The 22594-nt window shown below is 33.1% G+C and overlaps 1 protein-coding gene across 1 annotated transcript; it reads right to left on the bottom strand.

Annotated features, from left to right (window-relative positions):
* Nucleotides 1-251: 251 nt before the first annotated feature.
* On the bottom strand, nt 252-22371 carry LOC111701718 (latent-transforming growth factor beta-binding protein 4). Its single transcript, XM_023473123.1, has 14 exons — nt 22187-22371; nt 19225-19345; nt 18903-18952; nt 17096-17168; nt 16381-16454; nt 15707-15802; nt 14453-14565; nt 10864-10931; nt 9256-9335; nt 7367-7476; nt 5748-5876; nt 4848-4958; nt 3817-3895; nt 252-1080 (listed from the first exon to the last, which is right to left on the bottom strand). The coding sequence occupies exons 2-14, from the start codon at nt 19321-19323 to the stop codon at nt 987-989; spliced, it is 1176 nt and encodes a 391-aa protein (XP_023328891.1). The 5' UTR covers nt 19324-19345; nt 22187-22371; the 3' UTR covers nt 252-986.
* Nucleotides 22372-22594: the final 223 nt, after the last annotated feature.

Here is a 22594-nt window from a genome sequence, read left to right on the forward strand (position 1 = left end):
ATTTAATCAAAAGTTTTAATTTAGTTTTAAAAGTTTTATTGAAAAATCAAACACATTTAGATTTTATAGAATTGTTAAAAGTTTAAATTTAATTCGATCAGTGCATAAGTCTGTTGTTTTTGCTTTGAATCAATCAAAAGTTTAGTTTTAAACTAAAATACTAAAAATATTTAACATGGATGAAACACCTATTATATTTGAGATGTTTTTGTATGATACCAACCTGAGAGTCTATTAACCAAAAACCAAGCTTTCATTCAATAATTTATTTCTTTGTTTTTACATAATCAATAAAATGCAAATAGTATTCAAATTTAGCACATTGTCTAAAATGTTTGTTAAAGATCTAATTAAAACGAATTTCAAAGTTTCAAACTAAATTTGTTATATTCTTTTGATGAATTCCACTTAAAACATTTGAAATATTGTGAATATCATACAATCAATGACCAACAGGGGCATATAAAAGAAATCATAGATTTCCCTAACCCAAGGGGCCTGAGTCCCAAAAATCCACCACAAAATAGAATTAGATACAGCAGTCAAAGGATGCTACTACACCAAAAAGAATTAGGTACAGCAGTCGTAGGATTCTAATACGCCAATATAGAATTAGATACAGCAGTTGCAGGATGCTACTCCTCAAATATAGAATTAGATACAGCAGTCGTAGGATGCTACTTCGCCAATATAGAATTGATACAGCAGTCGAGGATGCTAATACGCCAATATAGAATTAGATACAGCAGTCATAGGATGCAACTACATCAATATAGTTAGATACAGCAGTCGTTGGATGCTACTACGCCAATATAGAATTAGATACAGCAGTCATAGGATGCTACTATGTCAATATAGAATTAGATACAGCAGTCGTAGGATGCTACTACACCAATATAGAATTAAAAACAGCAGTCATAGGATGCTAGTACTCCAATATAGAATTAGATACAGTATTCGTAGGATGCTACTACGCTAAAATAGAATTAGATACAGCAGTCGTAGGATGCTACTGCCCCAGCATAGAATTGTATACAGTTGTCAGTTCCACAAGTCAGTCCAGGCTTGCAATCCGCGTCACTAAACAAATAAAGCAAAGTCATATTGATATCAGGGATAATTGGGAAACTAAATCTAAAATGAGAACTTGGTAATACTTTAACTCAATTTACATCCATAAAAATCATCATTTATTCATTTATATAAAATCACTATGATTACGTCATATGAAATGAATTATGTGACATATTCTATTTTGTATTAATAATAATAGATATTATAAAACATGAGAAATTGTTGATTGAAAAGAATTATTTGCGGATTATTTACAATAGTTAGACTTGCAAATACCCAACTCTTTCTTGATGTTAAAGGGAGTGTTCGCAAAAAATGAGAGGGGCTATAGGCTTACGGCGATAAATAATCATTCTGATCGCTAATAATCTTATTTCTATCTGTTGCGTCTATAAGGAGAAAATTGTTAAAAACGTTTCATACCGAAGAACGAAGCGTTCATACAAATTGAGGAAGTTGGAACATACAACTTGGATTATAAAAAAATCTAATTTATATCAAACAAATAATTTAGATAATAATCCTATAGTCATCCATTATTTTTCGACGCATTTGTATATAATTGATAATTCATAATATTTTTTATTTTGTGTTTTTTTAAGTTAATATTTCGCTTACAATTTGTTTTCACGACTGGCGCATTCCCGGAAAGTATGGAAAATGTCGTCTTCATTATAAAAATCCTCAAAACAGGAAGGGGTGTCTTCAAAAGTCACTCTCAGATCATAGAAAGTAAAAAATATTATGAAATATTAACTATATCTGAATGCGTTGAAAAATAATCGATTACTATAAGTTGTAATATCTGAATGCTTTGTTTGGAATTAAATTGATTTTGTTATGATCCGAGTCGTATGTTGCAACTTTCAGAATTTGTAAGGAATCTACGTTCTTTGGTATGAGATGTTTTTAACAATTTTCTCATTATAGACGCAACAGATCGAAGAATAATTTGTAGCGATCAAAAGCGATTATTTATTGCTGTAAGCCCATACCCCCTAGATAAATAAGAATAGATTGTTCATGCAGACCAAATAGATTATCAAGTACAATAGGTGGCAACAGAGAAATCAACCAATTATACACTACGTCACAAGTGTCAAATATAACAAGGAAAACGAATTTTTCTCAAATTAGTTGACATGTTTCCCAAGATGAAATAAAAAAGTGTAAAAACAGAAACTAAAGAACACATAAAATTGCACTTATTTTACTGTAAGAAAAGCACTTTATTCAAATATTATCACTATTATTGATGATTTTGTCGGACACAAAAACTGAATTGACACTTGTGACGACAGAATACAACTGTACTGAGAGTGTACAAATTCTACGTTGCCATCTATTGTACTAGAATCTATTTGATGCAGACTGTACATCATGAACTCGTCATTTGAAGAGGTCATTGAATACGTTTTACTTCTCGGGGACAATCTGTAGAGTATTTTTTCTGCTAATTTATTTAAAGAAGTAGGCTTCTCCCATCAACTATTTTAGCTTTTAACCTCAAACAGGCTTGGCCCTATAGTTTTTTTTGGTCCTAACACTCTCATTTTTGTCACTACTACTGTGAAATTTTGTGACTTTTAATGAATAGTTATTAAGGATTTTTCTGTCAATTCTTTTTAATGCCATAGGGTAGGGTACAGGCCGGTAAAAAGTTTAGTCTGTGTAAAAAAATCTAAAATGGCCATTAACTTTTTTGTGACTTAAGCTACAGATCTAAAAATTATATTTTTAAAAATTCCTTAAAAAGTGGATTTAGAAACATATGTCACAATTGGATATCTGTTTAAAAAAATTACAATTTTACCTTTTTTTGGCTTTTTTTTAACCTTCCCTAGAGCCCAAACTATTAGAATTATCTATCTTAATTTTTTTTCAATGAGCTGGCGTTGAAAAATTGGTCTTTGAATATGCATTTTAATTCTATACCTATTCTCTAAGGCCTTTTTTTAATGGGAGGGGCGTGAGAAGCTCCCCCCCCCCCAGACTATTCATAGATTCAGAACCCACCAGCCTTTATATGGTTGACTGTTGCCCTGAAAGTCGCCATTAAAAATCGTTTTAAATTTGTGTTTCTTTTTTGTTTAAATTGGTACATTTTCAAAAGTAATAAATGTCGACTTTTTTATGACCCTTTTGAAATTAAAATATCCAAAACAGATTCTAAAAGTGAAAATTTCTGAAGTCCAAACACACAAAAGTATACAAGACAAATGTGTAAATGAAAGTAAAGTTTAAAAAATCTCTTTATTGATAAGCCAACAACATTGAAAAAATTAAGAATACATAATTATCAAAAAGTATATCTTATATTCATAGGTTGGGAACTTCGTCTCAGTTGTAAAAAGATTAAGTAACAATTTGCAGTAGCCAATAGATTTCTCTATTGCACTCAAGACAAGTTGAAGAGAGATCCTGAAATAAAACAAAATTAGGTTAAAAAAAAATAAACAAAATAGGTTTAAACAAATTGAAAATGGGTAATTTCCTAGAGAATGTCTGCAATATTTGTAAACAAGCCCCCATAAATTTGTACAGAGTACAAATATACTTGCCGCAAACCTTTATATCCAATATACTGTATGTCAGTAGGTAGTACCATAGCAAATGGCCATTTTCAATTTCAACTGTAACCCTCCGGTATGGTGAAGACGACATGAGCAATCTATTCTAGTTTATCTACCCCCTTTAATTTTCGCGAACACTCCCTTTAATGTTGAAGGATATACCATTTACCTGTCACAATCCCCCTCCCCATAGTCGCATAGTTCTGTTTTGGTGCAGCACGTCGCATCAGAGGACCGACCCAAGCACTCTGCAAAACAAAACCAGAGTTGAGATTCTAAAAGCTAAAACTTGATTGAAACCCAGCTTTCAGTAGTGGCTTAAAAGTAGGGATGGGCACTTTCGTTTTTTACAATACTCGTTTTGAAAAATTGTCATTTATAAAGAAAAAAATTTGTTCTGTAACGGATACAGAAATTTTTGTTGTTTTTCGTTTTAAAACGAAAAACAATGTTGATGGTGAGACTTCATTCCTGGATGTAAATTGATATTTTCTTATTTATATATTAACATATAGTGATAACATGAAAAACAAAAATAAAGCAGTTTAAGTTGGTTTAACGTACAGGCCAATGTCTCATTCAGATGATTTTCAGATAATATTGAAAATGGATAAAGCCGGTTATTGTTTTTGTCCGTGTTTGAAAATTATCGAAGGTTATTAGGTTTTCAGACCTTTCACATGCTTAAAAATTTAATTCTGTTTTCTTTTCAATTATTCAAAAAAATATTATTTTGTTCGTTTTCAAAATTATCATTCAATTTCCATCTTTTTTGTTGTTTTTTATTTAACAATTGTACATTCAGTAAAATCGTTTGTGCAATAAAATCGTCCGTTCAGTTAAAAACTATCGTTTTTTTAAAGATTTGTTCAAAAACATCGTTCGATTAGTAAAAAAATGATTCTTTTTTCGAAACTTTGGTAAAAACAATTGATCTTCAAAAATCAGTTCGTTCAGTAAACAAATGATTGTTTTTTTCAAGTATGTTTGATTGTTATTACATCGTTTGCTTTTGATTTCTTTATCGTTGGTTTTTTAAAAACAAAAACTTTTTCTTTTCTCTGAACAAACTATGTTGTTCATCCATCGTTCGCTTTTTTTCTCTAAACAACACCCTTTTTCACAAAAATTGTGTACACTCTCAAAAATTGTGTTTGTTCAAGAAAACGATGCTCAATGGTGGACTTAAAGGTTTCTCACCTGTTAAACACCCTTTTTTATCCACCCAGTAATGCCAGTATGGTTCACAAAGACAAGTGCTTCCCAATACAGTGTTCCCGCACTTGGCATTAGCATAACAATTGGGCCTATCTAAAACATAAATTTCAATGGTTTACATCTTAAAGATTACTCCAGTTAAAAACATTTAATTTAGTAAGACATTAAACCAGAATATTTTTCAGAGAAGACAACCTGAGCCCGCGATTTAAAAACTCCGGCTTGAGCCGTATTTCCTTAAACCTGACTTTAAGACCCAACTCTGACGCCAGCTTGTGTCACTTGATTGCCAGCTGCAAGATCTTCGGCTCGACTTAAGGAGTTAAGCCCAATGAAAATAAAACCGACCTTGGTTGGTTTTAGTGGAGAATAAGGCCCAATGTTTAGTCTTGTTCTCATAAGAACCCGGAATGCGCCAATTCCTACCATGAAAATCCACCAAATAGAATATTAAACCAGTTTTTTTTAACTCAACTCTGTTGAAAATAAGATGCAGCTTGTATCCGAAAGCTCAAACCGTAAATAAGGCCCAACGATAGCTTATACCCAAGCCCTATTTTCTCGAATTTTTAAATCGCGGGCTCTGAAAGAGAATGTTCAAGTAATTTTAAGTGACCCCGATCCATGCCAAGATGGCAATGACCGATTTTCAAAAGTATTCCCTTAAATTCTTCAACTGATCAATGTTGTGGGACTTGTTCTCATTTTTCTACAAAAAATATTTTAAGTTTTAAAACTATTAATATTCATGCTTGGAATTTTGTAGTTTTTGGAAACAGTTTTAATGTAAAAAATTCAGTAATGTCCAGTTACGAAAGTAGCGCATTCAGGTCTATTTACTCAATGAACAGTCAAAGGGTTTTAGGTATCATTGAAAAATACCTATATAACAGAAGTCTCTGATGCAGCCTCCTACTGGAGTCCAATCTGTCCAACCAACCATGCAGTCGCAAGTGTAGCTTCCAATATTATTATAACAATTCTTATAGCCCGTCCCGCAAATCCTAGGATCTTAAAGTAAAGAAAAGAATGTCAGATATCAATTTTGAAAAATTTATGATGTTGTTGTATGATATACATTTTAGAAAAGCTTACATACTTTTAAAAACCTTTATTAAATACCCTACTGAGAAGGCATTCTACACAGAAATTTAGCTTGGTATTAAAATACATAGTTTTACCATTTAAAAGTAAAGCCTGAAACTGATATAAAAAAGTCTAAAGAGTATAGGAAAAAAATATATTTACATTATGAAAAAAAGAACAAATAATGTTTGATACTATTGAATTAAATAAAACCAGAGCTTTTTGGCTGACTCTCCACCTGTCTTCTGCTTCATATTTAGGTTTAAACCTCCTTGCTTTAGATCTACCCTATTTTGGCCTTAGCCTGATGAATCCTAGCTATTTTCTCCACTTCTGTGGTGCAAGCCTATTGACTTGACTTTAAATAGAACTCTGGGGTTAAGGGTGGCTTGGTTTTCCACATTTTCAAACACGAGTTAAAAGCATTTTCTCTAGGATGGTATCTTTTAACGGATACATATCCCAACACATTACACTCAAGGCTACTTATCATCCGCCCCACTTTATGTCCATTCTATAGCTCTATACAAAAGAGCTGCTTAGCTCCGGGTCCGTATGAGGACTGAAGGGGTTACATCAATGGAACTATGCAATTTGAGCCTAGCTCCGGGTTTGTATGAGAGCTGAAGGGGTTACTATCCCTATTCCAAGCTATTGAGCTCACATAGCAATTCAGACAGTTTATCCAAGTGCTTTTTGAGTAAGCACAGATTTAGGCCTAAAGCCTAAGTTCAAGAGGGTTAGACGGTAACATAACTTTAAATTATAATGCCAACTAGAAAATTATGAGAATTGAACATTGTACAAAGAAAACACTACATAATATTAAGGTCATTTTTTAAGCACGTTCATCGGTTTTAGATACAAATACATAATGCATCACTCCTGTATGCCGAGTCCATTCGCGCCTAATCCAATCAGGTTTCAGTCATGTGTTTGATGTCTATTCTGAACCAATAGAAAAAGTTTGGCGGTAACATCTATCTTTCTTTCTATCTCATTATCCAATTAGAGTTATGAAAATTTAATCGGCGCTATCAGTAAATGGAAATATTTACTTATACTGAAACTATGGTGGCATAACGGTTGTATTAAAGGAGAGGAAGACGAGTAGGTCCTCTCTGGGTCCAGAATCCAATGCTAGTAATTTTCGAATTTATAATCCTCTTTCGGGGGTTTCATCCTCTACAGAAGTCTCGCTTAAATCGTCTTTAGCATATAGGGAATTCAAAACTAGGCTGGGAACCTTCCAACTTTTTTTGAAATCAATCAGTTCGTTTCTAGATTTAGGGCCTTCAGCTAGATCGTTTAATGTTGGCATAAAATACTATAGGAAAAAGCAGGCTCTCATCTATATTAAAGTCCCAAGCAGGTTGATATTCATATAATTAACATATTTCCCCAATTATTTATACCTGCACATTCATCAATATCTGAACAGCCTTTATAAGGTTTAAAATTTTCAAATCCAACCAGACAGTCACATCTGAAGCTTCCAACAGTGTTCACACATGTAGCCTTAGGCCTGAAAAAGGTGAGATATCCATGAAAAGGTTTTTTACGACAACAGGACATGGTCCTAAGTGTTGGATAAGTCAAGCAAACTTTTGAATTCAGCTTTTCCTTTGAACTGACCCTCTATTGTGTCCCCAATATTACTCTGTGTATGTGTATTGTGTACCCTGTGTACCCAATATTACTATGTGTATGTGTTTTGTGTACCCTGTGTAGTGTGTACCCAATATTACTCTGTGTATGTGTTTTGTGAACCATGTGTGTACCCAATATTACTCTTTGTAGGTGTATTGTGAACCTGTGTACCCAATATTATTCTGTTTATGTATATTGAGTACCCCGTGTACACAATTTTACTCTGTGTATGTGTGTTGAGTACCCCATGTGCCCAATATTACTCTGTTTATGTGTAATATTGAGTACCCTGTGTACCCAAGTATTAATCTGTTTATGTGTATTGTGTATTCTGTGCCCCCATTATATCTCTGTTTATATTTTTATTTTGTACCTTGTGCCCCCGATTTTCATCTGTGTATGTAGTATTTATTGTGTATCTACAATGTTACTCTGTGTATATAGTGGACACCATGTCCCCCGAGGGAGGGAACCCCGGACGCCATGAGCCTCCGCTATGCAGACACGAGCCTCCCAGAGTTGCTAGGCAGACCAAGCCTCCGCTTTGCAGAAATGAGCATGCGCAACACATCAAAATGTACAAGTGTAATACAGGAGGTTTTTTTAAACTTGTGTTTTAAGTTTAAATAGAAGATTTTTTAAAAATTTTTTAGACATAGTGGCATGAGAGGCTTCTCAAAGATGATAAGTATTTATTAATTATCATAAATAGTGCCTAATTATGACTAATAAAGTGGTTTCTAAAACTTTAAACATTTTTTACATAAAAAGGAAATTATTTAGAAAAAAAGTTTTAATTTCAATTCATCTTTTATAATCTTTGATTTTAGCGATACCTTTTTTTGAAGTTCAAATTAAATCTAAAAAATTTGTATTTATTATTTAAATCTTAACATTTTTTCAAAATAAGGTATTGTTTAAATCAAAGATTACAACAAAACAAACCAAGTTTACTCCAGAAATATTTCTCCAAATATCTTCCTTTCTGCGTAAGACATGTTTAAATTTTTAATATAAATCTTATAAACCACTTTATGAGTCCATATATGTTTCTAATCATGACAATCAATGAACAACTCTAATCTTTAGTAAAAATTCTTATGCCACTACGTTAAAAAAAATTGTTAAAAGTTGTCATCACTCATAAAAACCAAGATTTATGGTGGAGGCTCTTTTACTGCATAGCGAAGGCACAGTCTGCCTAGCGTAGGCTTTGTCTGCATGGTGGAGGCTCAGTCTGCCTAGCGAATCTGGGAGGCTCGATGTCTACATAGCAGAGGCTCATGGCGTCCGGGGGTTCCCTCCCTAGTCCCCATGGTGCGGCGTGCATATTATTGTGGACCTTATGTTACTCTGTTTATTTATGCTAAAATGAAAAAAAATGTTAAACAAATTTTGTTAAACCCTGATTCTTGGACAGAGCAGGGTGCCTTGCTTGTACAACTACTGGAAATCGTGTTAAATATATGAAAAAAGCCAGCTTCAACTTTAAAGTGTCGGAACGTCTTTGCCTTTGATTTTACATCACTAACTCACTTAAATACTTTTTGTAGCCCTAGACATTTTTGTGTGAGAGCATGCTCATGTTGGTATGCATTGTAGTGTATAGAACTACTGTGATGTTAATCTATGTTATATATTCATTACAACTCACCCACAGTAATCCAATGTTCCTTGTTGAGCACATTCATTCATATCTACACAGGCACCAACTTTATTCTTTGCATATCCAACCTTTAAAAACGTATAATATTCTAGGTTATCAAACTAAATAAATGTTTCTTCTCAATTTCATTGTGAAAAATGGTGCATGATTTGTGCACCATTATAAACCGAACACTTTACAACCTATTTCCTCACAAGATTTAATTATTATCCGACCATAATTAAATAAATATCAAAATGTCTCTAGGATGTTAAGATTCATGGCTAAAAACTTATCGGATTTGGTCAACACTTCTCTGCATAGAGGATAGCTTTATCTCTTGGGGATGGAACTGATCAGCTGTAAAAAAAACTAAGATTTATATAGCTAAAGGAGGTCCAAGACCAGCTTGAAAATGGCAAAAATCTGTTTAAGGCATTGATAGTTACTTGCTAGTGTCCGTGTAGATATTGATAGCTGATCGAGCCCATTGCTTTGGCATTAGTTGATTACGAGCTCGTGTCCTGGTTGACATTGATAACTGACAAGATTCTGTCCGGGTTCAGACATTGATAGATAAGTGAAAATTGTACCTGGATAGATACAGGTTCGAGAAATCGTTATGGAGTAGGGTATTTAATACATGCAGAGCCAGTTCCTTTACCTCTTCTACTGTAAGGAGAACAGCTGTTGGGGACCATTGCTATAAGCTGATGGGACCATATTTTATTGCAAGAAGGAATGTACCTTACTATACTAAAGCTTTTCCTTGTGTAAATCAACTCTATACTGGTCTCAGTGCTCAGGTTGCCGGCAAGAAAAACCTATAATCAGCCATCGCAGCCAGCCTTTTACGTTGTCATCAATAATATAAATCAAAGTTTGGTTTAAAACTGACAATGTCCTAACTCCTAAAAGTTTAATAATGGCTGGCCTATAATTCAGAATATATGGGCCATGGTAAAACAGAAGATTGCAAGGAATCAATGTGAAAAGCTCTATTGTCTGAAGCATTGTTGTGAGAATAGGAAATCCCAGCCGGTAGGCTGATACAGAGCATTTATTCAGACCAGGGTTGACCGGTAGGCTGATGATTTATTCAGACCAGGGTTGACCGGTAGGCTGATGATATATTCAGACCAGGGTTGACCGGTAGGCTGATGATATATTCAGACCAGGGTTGACCGGTAGAACAAAAACTTAAGCAAGTCTTAAAGAAAAAAAAGAGGCAATTTAAAGATTTTTAAAGTTGAATTTCTTGCTAAATATATTTTTTTTTATCATGATTTTACAAAAAAATCTTATAGTTTTATAAGAAAAGTATCTGCTTACTACCATAAATACCTATGTTAATAAAAAATTCACCTATTTTTCAGCAAAAACAGGCATTTTATACGTTCACCCCTAGATGTCCCACAAAAAATTTGGGCCCGATCGGTTCAGCCGTTTTGACGTTTATTGGATACAAACAGACAAACAAACAAACAAACAAACACCCAGACAAGCCAAATTTATATATAGATAACTTGATTTTCATTGAAGTAGATTGAAGACAACATGAATGGTGATGAAAATGATACTACGTCAAGATGATTTTGTGCATGCTTGATTATTTACCTTGCAGGTGCAGACATAAGAACCAGCTGTGTTCCAGCAGTTACTGTTAGCAACACAGTTATCTGTTCCTAAACAATCATTAAATGCTTTACTAGTGTTACCTTTTTAATCAGGATTCAGGTTATTGTTATTTTAAGTTATATACTTATTTATAGTTTATTTTGTTTGTTTGTAATTAATGTTGATTTTGTGTTTGGGTGTTTATAAGTGAAAGTGTATATGGAGGCCAATTTAAAGAGTTTGAAACAAGGCTTAAACTAGGGTTTCCACCGGAATACCGGGTTAAGGTTTACGTACGGAAATTATCCGGAAATTTTTTCCGTTTTACGGAAAAATCGTTCCGGAATTTTCCGGAAAAACGTTGAAGACATCTTAAACTTATGTAATAGATATAACTAGTAAGTAATGTTATCTAAATAATACTAGAATGTGCGCGTGGTTTAGTTAAAGTAATACTACTGTGAATTATCATGAAATAATATAAATCCTGACTGCCATGTCTCAAAATAATTTCATCAACAGTAAACTGTGGAAAGAAAGACGACATATATTAGCAATCTTTTAGTCTATTTGATGTTTTTTACAAAGTAAATTGGTCTGCATACTCTGTATACATTATAGTATACACTATGTAATTGCCGTGTCTCATGTTCATTGTACTACTTAAAGTCATAACTTTAGTCTAAAAGTCGTCCTCCTATCCCAAAGTTTTCTGGTTCTCACTCTATTTATATACTTTGCTCGTCTGTTTGTTTGTTCTCATTAAACGTCAAAACAGCTGAACCGACAGATTTCAAAATTTGTGAGGCAACTCACATGGCCCAAGTGAAGGCTTCAAAATGTGTGCGAGAAAAAATGTCGGAAATTTATTATTTGTTTTAATTCACAAATTTAAATTCTAGTTTTTATAAACTCTTATTTTAATGGTTGATTTCATCCCATCCTGATCAAATACGGAGGAGAGAAGAGGGAGGGGGTAGCCTATCCGATGACCCTCTTGAAAAATAAAAACTAATTTGTCAAGAAATATTGTGGGCAAAGTGAAAACTGTAACTGTACAATAGTCATGATGAACTATAGTAAAATATTTGTGAATATATAACTATAGAAATAAATGCGTATTTAATATATGACAACTATAAATAAGTTTTAACTTTTAATGTTTTAACATTGCTTTCTATGTCTAACGTTGTGTTGAAATGGTTAAAACTGAAGGGGGAGGTGTGTCCATGTAAGGGAGGTAGGTGTTCCCATGCACTACACTGCAGAGTGGAAACCTATGGATAAACATAGAGTCTACGTCTTATGGAAAACAAGAAATTTTGAGTGTACTACACAAATTCATAATCCCATTCTGGTTTCCAGAATGTTAACCTGGAAGTTTTTCCGGTTCACGGAATGAAACCTGGACATTTTCCAGTTTATATTACAGAACCAGGATTTTTTTGGTTTGCGGAATGGAAACTGGAATTTGTCCGGTTTACAGAATGAGACCCGGACATTTTTCCGGTTTACGGAATAAAGCCCTAATTTTTTGCTGAACATTCCGGAATACCAGAACATGGTTCCGGAAATTTCCAGTTTCCATTCTGTAAACCGGAAAAAAAATCCGGATTATGTAACTTAAACCGGAAAAATTCTGGTTTCCATTTCAAACAAATTTCTTAATCATTTCCGAAATGGATATTTTGTTCCGGAATAATGGAAACCCAAGCTCAAACACAGCCAGTTGGTTCCACTTGAAACTGTATTTAGTGTTATGAAATTTGAGCTGACGCTCAATTAGAACCAGATTTAGGCAGTTTAGTGACGTGGTTTTATTTGGAATTCGGCCGCAGGTTTTCAAAAGCATGTAATAAAAATAGTAATAAACTCCATATATTGTTAACCTGTGGCCGAATTTAAAGAATTTGAGCGACGGTTTAAATTTATGCTGTGGCTTAAATATGGTTGGTTCCAGTTAAAATTATATCAAATGTTTCAAGATTTAAGACGACGCTTAATTTAAACCGCGGCTCAAATTCTTTAAATTCCATCTTTGAACATACCTGTACATAAATATATTATGTTAAAACTTAATGGTACCCTAACTACATTAATTAATTTCTGAACAGGCCCATCGGTCCATATTATTGACATGTAACATTAAACCCAAAATATAGATTAGTTGAATATGAACTCTGCTTGATTAGGGTATTAGGTAATAAGTTCTTGGTAGAGAGTATAGATTTGTATCTTGTTTGATAGATACTGATCAATACAGAGAGTGTTGTATCTGTATTGATACTTACTTGAGCATAAAAAAAAGTTGTATCAGAATTGAAACCAACTTTAGAATACAGAGAGTGTTGTATCTCGATTGAAAGATACTGACGAATACAGAGAGTGTTGTATCTGGATTGATACAGACTAAAGTATTATTGGAGAATTAAGAGTTTGAGAGCAATTTGTATCTGGAGCGATACACACTTAAGAATACAGGGAGGGTTCTACCTTGATTGATGCAGTCTAAAGTATTGTTGGAGTAAGGCATTTAGTACAAGCATTTTTGTGTTTAAAAAAATCAATGTAAGAAAGTTTGATTAAATGTTAAAGAATTGTTTTGAACACTTCAATTTCTGAATTTATGAATTTATGAATTAAATATGAAGTATGTCACATTTTGACTGAAAGAAAACAAAAAAAAAACTATAAACATGTATCAAACAATTGAAACGGGTATAGAAGGTTACGAATTCTAGTTTGTTTAACTTTTGTTCTTTCATATTGTAAAGTTATCTTTTATCATGAGGTTTGCAATTGACACAATTTAAGTGCACCATTTAATTGCCCAATTGGCTGATACATGATTTATACTGAAATAAATTATATGGCAAACACTTGCAATTTTTGGCTTAATTTTGAACAAAAATTGCACATAGTTGATCACAAAATATTTAAATCTTAACAAATTTTACAGATAAGGGAATTATCTACTTGTTGCAGTACCTAAATAACATTACACAATCTTTTTAAAGCATGTTTGGAGATAAGAAAACCTACAATTCTAAAATTTTAAATTATAAATCAGCTTTAATATTTTTTTTTTTTTTTCCAATCAATAACACTATAATATTTCTCAGATATTCTATTTTTAGTAACTAAAACTAAATATCAAATATGTGCAATTAAATAAAAATAGAATTAAATAAACTGGATACATCAGGTTTCCACTTAAATATTGCAATAGTTAAGTGGAGCTAAATTATTTACATGTACAAAATGTATCATTGCGGCAAAATATTTATTTCAAAGTGACAATTTAGAAATAATTTTAACTAAAAAAACTCTTAACATGAATCAAGTTTTAAAAGATGTTTATATTTGATTTAATGAAATATGTTTGTTTTAAAATTGGCTACATTTCTACATTTCAACATAATTGACGATTTGGCATTCAGTTTTTCTATGGGATTAGGTATTTCCCCATTGGATTTATTTTTACCAAAATATCTAAACTGAACCCAGACAAAAAATAGCATCAGATACCGACAGAAAGAGTGGCTTAAAAAGACTGAAAATTACTGAAATTGTATATAATTAAATTTACCTATAGCGCATTCATCTATATCTACACACCCATCATGCATCTGCCAATCTGTAAACCCAGGCATGCATTTGCAGCTGAAGCTTCCAATTGTGTTAGTGCATGTGGCATGGTTTCTTAATACATTTTTATTTTATTTTTATAAAATATTTTGAAGTTTTTATTTATTGTTGTCCAAAATATCTATGTAATAAAACAAGACATTCGTATATATATATATATGCTGCATATGGCTGGCCAAACAACTGTTCCGATTGGGCTGAAATTTTTTGTGGACACTCATGGGTTAAAAAATTGATTTTTTTTTCAAACAATTTTAGATAAAAAAATTTTCCACGGGCAACGCCGGTTTGATATAGAAAATTTAAAGTTTAAGAAAACGACATTTGGTTGAAAAGATATTGGGGTTAGAAAATTAGATTGTGTGGCAAAAAATCAGTTCATTTGGCTTGTTTATATAGCCTTGTTTGTGCATATGACCTCAGGGAAACGGTTGTTTACATTGTTCAAATGGAACAAATTATCTCAATAAATAAGTACAATTTGATTTTTCTTTTCTGAGAAAAATTACGCTTTGCCTTAATTATCAATAAAAGAGACAGTAGAAATAATAAATAAACCCAAGGACTTAGTCCAGCACATAAATTACCATGAATGATATATAATAAAAAACTTTTAGGCCCTTATAACTAAACAACAATAGACAGCTAAGGGTTATACATATGCTTATATATCTTGATTAAACATCATTTCACATTTTTACTATTTTTTGCCTAAATATTGTTTCTGGTTTTCACTATCTTCTTGGCAAATGTTGTTCACATTAAACAGTGATCTTAATAATAATTTGGAATAAAATCCTGTTTTCTGTCTGGAAAAGGTTAAATTATAATGATTTCTCTATTGTTGCACAAGTGACTTTTGCAGTGAAACCTCAAATAAAAACCTAAAAAAAAAAGACAGAAACTTACTCAGACAAAACTTTTATCGATTAGGCAAAGCTTTCAATTGTGTCATTGTGAATTTTACTGGGAACTCTCTTATAGCTTACATCCTTATAGCTTATTTCAATCCCAGGGTACCCACTACCAATTGGTTTCCTTAAAAAAATGTTAGCCAATTTGGTCTTGTTGCTTTGCTGCCAGCTATATCTAATATACATATGAATATATGTATATATAAATGTTATAAGAAGATTGTTGCGTTTCAACTGATATATATATATGCAAAGAGCTTTATTATGCATAAGAAGATTACCCACAATGAAGAACTCCTGGGTAATGTCCATCCCTCATACGAGGAACAGGATCACATTCATTTATATCTTCACAATATGGTGAGGCTACATCAGTTCTAAACATTCATTTATATCTTCACAATATGATGATGCTACATCAGTTCTAAACATTCATTTATATCTTCACAATATGATGATGCTACATCAGTTCTAAACATTAATTAATATCTTAACAATATAATGATGCTACATCAGTTCGAACATTCATTTATGATCATATCATCCAGACTGAACATACACTTGGCTAAGTTAATTTCATATGAATAATCTTAGCTTGGTTAAAAAGTTTTAAGTTAAGTAGGTTGACTTTATAAAGAAAACTTAGATTTCAGGCGAAGCTGGGTTCCCAAGCTAGTATTTTTAGACATAATTAGTTTGAGAACCCATTATTGCCTAGGGTACTCAAATTCAACCTTGCCATTTACCCATGCTTCTTCATAAAATACGATTTTAGCTATTTTTCCGTTTGAAAGTGGACCCACTCAAATTAGAATCTCTCGGTACGAACCTTCACATGGTTTTCCCAGGTTCCACAATCAAAAATTTGAGGCAAACCAGTCCAGGATTCATTAATTATATATGATCGGATTACGGGACAGAGACATTATAACTTTATATATATATAGATACATACTTGCAGTATAGACCAGCTTTACAATCCTCACTTGTAAGGCATCCAGTTGAACCATAGAGACACAGATTGTACTTCTAAAATTCGGCTTATGAGATTTAACTTCTTACAATACCCATTAAAGCATGAGCATGAACTACCAACAACTCTTTTAACACCTCTTTTTGAAGGATTTCTGCCGAAATACAATTTCAATAGTAAATGTATTAGTTTAATGATTTTGCAAAGTAAAAAAAAAAAATTCATGGCTGCGATGAACTAGAAAAAAAGGTTAAAAACTGAATAAAAACTGCTTTAAATAAATTGAACTTTCAGATTTCTTCAATAAGACAAGCAAAGATACCATTATAAAATTTAATTTAGAATTTACGAAGCATTTAAAAAAGCATTTTTTTATGAAAGCTTTTCAATCGGTTTAAAGTTCCGGATCCAGACTAAATTGTATCCAGTTAAGGATAATTGGTTAAAGTCCTTATAGGTAAAGAGAAGAAAAGGAGGGGAGTAAACCCATCCATATGAGGATCTTGGTGTTCTCTCTGGGGACATATTCTAAAAACAACCCTTTAACCAGTATTGATTGATTGCTAAGCATTTGGCATTTTCAATCATGTCCACCTTATGGAGGCTATGAGAAGGAGTAAAATTAGTCGCAATCAAATCCTAATTAATCAGAATTCAGTCTATAACACAGTCTATAATTAAATGTTCCAAAGCTTTCCTTGTCACATTTTTTGTAACAGCATTTATCTGAAGATGAGTAGAAGGTTTCAGAGTTTCCAAAGAACTGAGTTCTGAAAAAGGGACTTTTATTGAAAAAACAAAATTCACATTTAAGAAAGTGTTCGCCAAAAAATGAAAGTGGGCATGGGCTGAATCCCAATCAATTTTTGATTTAATTGCTACAAATAAGTAAAAAATCCAATCAAAATTTGATTTAGATTCAGCCATTTTATTTTTCGCGAACACTCCCTTCAACTAGTCTAAAATTTATGTATACAGAAAATTAAAGAACATTTTGGTAAGCTCCTAAATTCAAACGTATATACAGTGGTAAGCAATTATATCAATACAATAAAGACGATTTTTTACAGTTTTGATTGTTAACGATTATTTTACGAATTTCAGGGTTATAAGTAATCAAAGAGAAGCTTTTTTAATTGATAGCTTCTTTTAACTTTTATGTTTCAGTTTATCCATGAGTTTAACAGCTTGATTTAAATCAAAATTGACATCAAAAGTCGTTTTCATTGTATTTATATAATTTCTTTCCACTGTAACTAAATTAAAATTCATTTATATAATACAGGAGTTAAAGTATAATGTGTATACACTGTACACTATATAGTTGTTAAAATTAATTCGAAATATAAGGAAGACGATTTTTCCGACTCAAATGCCGTAGCCTTTTCTCTAATCTCCTCTACAAGAGGATACTCACCCTGTTCCAAGGGTTCTAACTCTCCTCCACAAGAGGATAATCTCAACTCTAATGAGTTTACTAAGCGAACCTGGAGAGAGAAGAAACCTGTTGTTCCAGTTCTAGTGGATCTGCACCACCAATATGAAGTTATACATTACCAACATGAAGTTGCTGCTGATGTCTGTCGTTTGCCTTTATTAATTTCTGAACCAACCAATTTACAATCTTTATGTCTTGGTCAAATATTTCAAAACAATATTATTTTTCTTAAATAAATGTTATAGAATATTTTTTTTTTTTTTCTGATTTCTTTATTAGAATATTTTTGACTTTTTTAAAGGTCAACAATAGTAATTGATTGAATTAAAGGGATTAACAGCAAGGAGTGCTAGAGTGTAGCATTTATGTATGAAATATTAGGATTAATTCAATGGCAGCTATAGATAAAAAATGTGCTACACCTGAACGGACTCCACATTGTGAATCCGCCTGGAGAAAAGTTTATAAACATTTGAATAAATTGTAGACCCCCCCCCTCTCCTTCCTCTTGACCGCTCAGCCAGCAGTATAAAACGAAATATTGAACCAGGATTATTCAGTTGATAACGAAGTCCGAGGGAGAGGGTATCAACCCCTCTTTCCTCTCCCTTGGCCTGTTAGAGGTAACCAGCTGGTTTAGATGAGTTTTATCACGTTTCAAAGATGATGTTGCGTAGATGACCGCTCAGCCAGCAGTATAGAAGAAAATATTGAACCAGGATTATTCAGTTGATAACGAAGTCTGATAGAGAGAGTTTATCAACTCCATTCTATGCCATCTTCTCCAGGATGAAGAAAGGATGGATAAAGAGGATAACATCAAAGAGTCTAAAGTCTGCAATAGAGTCAGTGTATTTGGGGCATGGTCCAGTCCTTTTTTTTGAGACCAGAGGGCAGGGTCAAGCAGCGAGTCCTCCAATTGACATTTTAAGTTGAATTGTCCTCTTTTATTTCATCTTTTAACATGTCACTGATATCAAATTATTCCTAATATATCACTATTTACTACAACACTCTCTGTTCCACTACCCATCCTTGGGGGTCTCTCCCTTTAGAAAGTAAATACCTGGGAAAATATGTGGTATCCAGACAACTAGCTCCGCATAACAGATTTCCCTAGAAAAATATAAATCAAAACAAAACAGTGTAATAAGAGGAATTAAGTATTTGCAACAAACTCTGATTGTCTAATACCTAATTGCAAACCAATGCGGTAGACTTTAATATGTCAAACAATGAAATAATTTAAATTTGAAATATCAAAAGTATCCATCGTCAAGATTATAACTATAAGGTTGTGAAACTTTTAAGCTTTTAAATAAATTTTCAATAAAGGAAAATGTGTAAAATGTTGTATTTATAGCTGGATTTTGAATGACACACATCACCTGGCAATCTGTGTTTGATGTACAGTGCCCTTGTCCTTCTGTACATGGATGTTTAGCAGTGCAGCGTTGTGTACAACAATCATCATCAGCATCCCACATCCCCCCTGCACCAGGGTGCAGACTGGAACAAATAAAATTATAGATTTTACTTTTCGAGATAAATTTTATCGGAATAAAATACTTGTTCAAATAATAATTGGTTTGCAAAGTTTTGACCCAGCAATTCCAACCAAGATTTTTTAGGCCTTGATCACTTTACCAGCCTAAAATACTGCTTTAAACTAATAGAAAACTATCTTTAATGACATCTAAAAAATTTTGTTATAAAATATTTAGTATGTTTCATACAAATGATGATGAGTAATAACATCACAATTTTTGCTTTACTTTATCAGGAGAGCCTCCAATTCTATAACTAATTAAACAAATTTAGAAGTTTATAAACATTATAAACATTATAAATTGCTGACCATTTTTAGTGCCTACAAATGATTATTTATTTGATAACTAGCGTTACACACTTTTCGGATAAATTCCCAATGCAACTAGGGTAGTAGGGAACCAAACACAGGCTCATCAAAAGAAGAGCTAGGCCAAGTGGCAGTAGATGAATGGTAAGTATTTTTAATGAATAGTCGAGTTATTTGATGAACAGCAAACACCTTTAATTTCGAAATTATTCACGAAGGAAAAGGAATATTGTTTTTTTTTGTGGAGTGTTATACATGCTCTGAAACCAACTTTCAAGGCCTGCTCATTAAAAAATAGACCTCTAAATTCAATGGTTTGGGTGCAAGAGAGAATTAAAAAAGTCCGAAAAGTACGTCGGAAAGATGTTGTAGAATAATTATTTTTAAATCTATAAATTTTAGCCCTGTAGCTTAATTAATAAAAAAGTTTTAAGCCCTAACCAAACATTTGACCATCCTCCACCCTGCCCTTTGCATAAAAAAAAATTAATTCACATCTATGATGTTGAAAAAGTAAAGAAATTAAAGCATTCCAATGTCAACTGTTTTAAAAATATATAGAAAAAGCCACAGGGGGGTAGGTAGGTTACACTCATCCAGTTGGGGAGCAAACTCTAAAGAGAAGGTTGGCTTGCAGACCAAGCTCTGCTACTAAGATACACTAGTCTACTAGGGAACCAAACACTTTAGAGAGGAGCGGCTTGTAGACCAAGTGCTCCAGTTAAGATACATAAGATTACTCCGGACCAGACACTTCAGAGAGGATTGGCTTGCAGACCACGCACTGCAGCTACGTATACACTAGCCTACTAGGGGACTGAAAATTTCAGAGAGGTAATGTTATCTAGGGCTGGGCACGTTCCGACTTTTTAAAAATCTTTCCGTTCCGTTCTAGAACGAGGGCCTTCAGCTAAATCGTTCCGTTCTCGTTCCTTCTTTCTTGTATCGTTCCGTTTTGTTCCGTTCCGTTCCGTTCTGAGTAGAAGAACGGTCTTCCCGTTCCATTCCGTTCTTGGCGTTCTTATTTAAAGAACGGTTCCATCCCTCTCGTTCCGTTCTTAGTCAAAGAACATTTCCATCCCCCCATTCTGTTCTTAGTATAGAACAATTGCTAAAACCGGGTTACCCAATTTGTAGTTTTTTGAAAAATATTTAATTTTCATAATCAATATTTCAATAATATCAAAAAGATATAGAAATCAATTATAGAAAACAATTTCTTTCAACATTTCGCATAATTATATTCTTACGCTTTTATAACCGTATTTTTTCCCTCCTTTCTTTCCTATATTATTTTCTCTAATGAGTCTAATGTCATTTAGAATAATTCTATCTTTCAATTTCTGTTCACTACATATACAGAATAAATCTGAACTGGAAACACATTCCTGATTTAAAATGCGTTCCCAACTTAGAATGCGTTCTTGAAAATAAGAACTCGTTAACTATTTTAACCGTTCTTTTCAAGGAATTCCCGTTCCGTTCTGTTCTGTTCTTTTACTAATCGTTCCAAAATTTTTAAGAACGCGTTCTAAGCGTTCGTTTTTTTCGGAATGATGGGATCGTTCTTGATCGTTCCGTTCGTTCTAGGGAAAGGACGATCGTTCCACAAAGGAACGCGCCCAGCCCTAATGCTATCATACCAAGTGTTGCAGCTAAGATATACTAGCCTACTAGAGGACAAGAAACTAAAGAGGAGAAAGGGTTGTATGCCCTATCAGAAGGATTCTCTAGTCTTTAAGGGGATCAAACATTACAGAAAGGATATGCTAGCAAACACATTCAGTGAACATGGCAGCTAGAATAATTTAGCAGACAAAATATTGAAACTAGGAAAGGAGTGCCCAACTTTAAGATATGCTTAAGGATCAAATCATGCTGCTAGAATATGCTAGGGGACCTAGTGCTGCACTACTGATAGGATACTCCTCTGACCAAGCACTTCAGCTAGGATGTATTCAAGGACTAACCACTGCTGAGAGGATACATTATAGGACATAGTGCTGCTAGGATATTTTGCTGGTAGGCTTCTCCTCTGACCAAGCACTTTAGTTAGGATGTATTCAAGGACTAACCACTGCTGAGAGGATACATTATAGGACATAGTGCTGCTAGGATATGCTGCTGGTAGGCTACTCCTCTGACCAAGCACTTCAGTTAGGATGTATTCAGGGACTATTAATCACTTCTGATAAGATACATTAGAGGACATAGTGCTGCTGCTAGGATATGCTGCTGGTAGGCTAAGCTAGGAACCAAGGGCTGCTGCTAGTATATAAAAGAAATCCTAGCCATAGAGCCAGATACTATATGGAAGCAAGCGCTGTAGTTATCGAATAGGCAGTTGCTAAAGCAGTTATGAATGTGATGTGACAGTACTTTGGAACTGTAAACTTGCAAAGATCACATTGGGGATATTTAAAATTTGGGAAGTTACTAAAACTCAAATTGCATTTAATGGCTGCAGTAAATCTTAATAATATTTTACTTACTCTAAACAGTTGTTCTTTCCACAGATAAGAGAACCAGAGCAATCATTATCAATTTCACAATCCCCCTCCCCAGCTCCACACTTTACACTATTACTAAATACGAAATTAATATACTGTAATTCCAAAGAGAATAGATTAGTTTAGAGTGGAATTAAGTCAAAAAAAGGTATAAAACACATTTGTGCTATGTAACCTTTTGGGTCCTAGAACATCTTTCATAGAATAAAATGTTCTTGAAAACTATTTAATTTTCTCTAAATCAATACAATCAATACACAGTAAATCAATACATTAACCCAGATGAAGACCTTCGGTTTCCTCCTATCATTATTTGGATTTGATAATTTTTTATTTTTGATAGATATAATTGATAATATAACTGATACCTCTGTATCACATGACCATGGG

Source organism: Eurytemora carolleeae, unplaced genomic scaffold (assembly GCF_000591075.1).
Source record: "Eurytemora carolleeae unplaced genomic scaffold, Eaff_2.0 scaffold459, whole genome shotgun sequence".
Taxonomy (NCBI): Eukaryota; Metazoa; Arthropoda; class Copepoda; order Calanoida; family Temoridae; genus Eurytemora; species Eurytemora carolleeae.

Bases quoted from the DNA above. Each gene is read 5' to 3' on its own strand.
- LOC111701718 (XM_023473123.1), bottom strand. From the start codon at position 19,323: ATGTGGGATGCTGATGATGATTGTTGTACACAACGCTGCACTGCTAAA. The intron at 18,953-19,224 runs GTGATGTGTGTC...ATATTTTTCTAG, and splicing joins CATCAAACACAGATTGCCAG to GGAAATCTGTTATGCGGAGC. The intron at 4,959-5,747 runs GTATTTTTCAAT...TTTATGTTTTAG, and splicing joins CAGAGACTTCTGTTATATAG to ATAGGCCCAATTGTTATGCT.